Genomic DNA, 2,520 nt, shown 5'->3' with positions numbered 1-2,520 from the left:
ACAACAAGGGCTTTGACGCCGAAGATGAGAGAAGACGAAAACGAAAAAAGGCACAACGAAACGCGGAAGCCCGAAAGCGCAAAAGGGGGAGGAACATGGCAGAAGCTGTCATCGTACGGGCAGAAGGAAAGAGCTACTCTGAGGTTCTCAAAAAGGTAAAGGAGAGCATTAACATAGAGGAAGTAAATGTCGACATCACTTCTGTCGACCTACTCATGGAAATCTCAAGAGGTAGCGGAAACATTGAGAGCTGCTCTAGCTGAGAAAATGGAAAACGGCCACAGCGTAAGCGTGCTGCAGAGCACGATTACTGTCTGCATCAAAGACCTCGATGAATAAACAACCATCAGTGAGGTGGAAACTGCACTGAGAGCCGCGACAGGGACGGATGCTTGCGTCAAAAACATTAGACCTGCACAGGGGAGGAAGCAAATATCGACAGCCGAAATCCCACAAGCCGCAGGAAGGAAACTCACAGAAAGTGGCCGCATAACTGCACAAAACTGCACTGGCAGTGATAGAACGAGGTACGAGGTACTGCCTAAGATGCAGCAAGGAGGGGGCCACAAAGCCAAGGACTGCTATGCTGCCAAGCGGGACATCAGGCAGGCACACGCTCTGTCCGATATATAGACGAGCGCTTAAAGATCAACAGCGGTTTGGCTGTCGCAGAAATGGTCACTAAAATCATACAGACGAACCCAAACAGGTTCAGGGCTGCCCAGGACATGCTTTATGTCACAGCTAAAGAACTGAACTCTGACATTTTAGTAGTTCGAACCGAACAAGGCACTAAGCAGAGCAGGCTGGTTCTGCGACGAACCCGGGATGCTGCAATCAAAGTCCTGAACAATAAAGTGGCGGTTCAAAAAACAGGACGGGGGACTGGATATGTCTGGATAAAGACAACAAATTACACTCTCTACTCCTGTTACATATCCCCAAACTTCAGTAGAGCCGAAAGCACTCCCGTTATCGCAAACATTGCACTAGACGCAAGAAGACAAGGAGGGCAGGCAATAATTTCGGGGGACCTAAACGGAAAGATTCCGGAATGGGGTGAGACACGCACGGACGCAAGAGAAGACATCACTGAGTGGGCTGCTAGGCTAAATCTAGTATGCGCAAACAGAGGCTCTGACCCTACTTTCGAGCGTGGAAACTATTTATCTATCCTTGACATCACTATGGTCACGCCTGGAATAGCTGCCAAAATAAATGATTGGAGGGTTCTGGACAAGGAAACGCTGACTCACCACAGATATATAATGTACAGCATCAGAGACAGAACAAGGAGCCAGCACCAAGCAGTCACACCGGAATGGGCAACAAGAAAGCTCAACAAAACTATACTCTTAAACTCCATTGCTGACACACTTGGAGAAAGCCCAACAGCAGAAGAGCTAATGGAGTCCATAGAAGGAGTGTGCAACGCAGCAATTCAAGGAAAAAGCCAACCAATTACAACCGGAAACAAACTTACTGGTGGTCAGAGGAGATAGCAGAATTAAGGAAACACTGCCACGCTGCTAGAAAGCAGTACCAGCGGCAAAGACGAAGAACAAACGGAGCTGACTGCGACTCGGAAAAAGAACAGATGTCAGCTGCAAGGAAACGATTGAAAGGAGCCATCAAGGAAAGCCAGAGCAGATGCTGAATCAACTCAGTTGGAAGACCGCAAAACTCGTTTTAGTGAAGAAACCGGGGAAACCCATAGAAGCCCCATCATCATACAGGCCACTATGCATGATTGACACTATGGGCAAGGACTACGAACAACTGATCCTCTCCCGGCTGAAAGACGAGATTGCAAGATGCAGAGGACTGTCCGACAGGCAGTATGGCTTCAGGGAGGGTTGATCCACAACCGATGCAGTCATGGCAGACATCAAGATTGTTACTGAGGCAAAGACTGGCACTTGGAGAACAAGAATATTATGTGCGATGCTAACCCTGGACGTCAGAAATGCCAACGTGGCATGGAAAGAAATCAAAAACGAATTTAGCAGAAGACAGGTAAACACATGCATAGCTAAGATAATACAAAGTTACCTTAGCGGCAGGAAGAATAAAAAGTGACTCAGGAGAAAAGGAGGTGACCATCACTAGTGGCGTGCCACAGGGATCGGTGCTACTCCCACTCTTTGGAATATTGTCCATGATGGCATTATTGAAATACAGCAGCTGGAAGGGGTAACGGTCCTAGGCTACGCGGACGACCTAGCAGTGCTAGTAGTTGCTAAAATGGAAGAGGTGCTGGTTGAGTCAGCAAACTCGGCGATCCTGAATATACAGGAATGGATGGACAGGAAGGGGCTCAGTCTAGCTCCAGGAAAGACGGAAGGGGTGCTGCTGGCCAGCAGGAGAAAAACGAAACCAGTTACTTTCCGAGTTACAGACGGAGAGTACGTAGCGAGCGTGCCGGAACGTGCAGAAGTGGCTACTGCAGCCATAATCAGGATGATGCCAAAGCAACGAAAGAGAAGACTGTTGGGTACAGTTACACAGTCTCTAATGCTG

At 48.4% G+C, this 2,520-nt stretch overlaps 1 protein-coding gene across 1 annotated transcript; it reads left to right on the top strand.

Moving 5' to 3' along the window:
- Positions 1-674: 674 nt before the first annotated feature.
- On the top strand, positions 675-1,860 carry LOC108559190. Its single transcript, XM_017916367.1, has 2 exons — positions 675-1,488; positions 1,598-1,860. The coding sequence occupies exons 1-2, from the start codon at positions 675-677 to the stop codon at positions 1,858-1,860; spliced, it is 1,077 nt and encodes a 358-aa protein (XP_017771856.1).
- The last annotated feature ends 660 nt before the right edge of the window (positions 1,861-2,520 follow it).

This window comes from Nicrophorus vespilloides, unplaced genomic scaffold, assembly GCF_001412225.1.
Source record: "Nicrophorus vespilloides isolate i.1.1-1 unplaced genomic scaffold, Nicve_v1.0, whole genome shotgun sequence".
Lineage (NCBI taxonomy): Eukaryota > Metazoa > Arthropoda > Insecta > Coleoptera > Silphidae > Nicrophorus > Nicrophorus vespilloides.
This window is presented reverse-complemented; position numbering and strand designations above follow the sequence as displayed.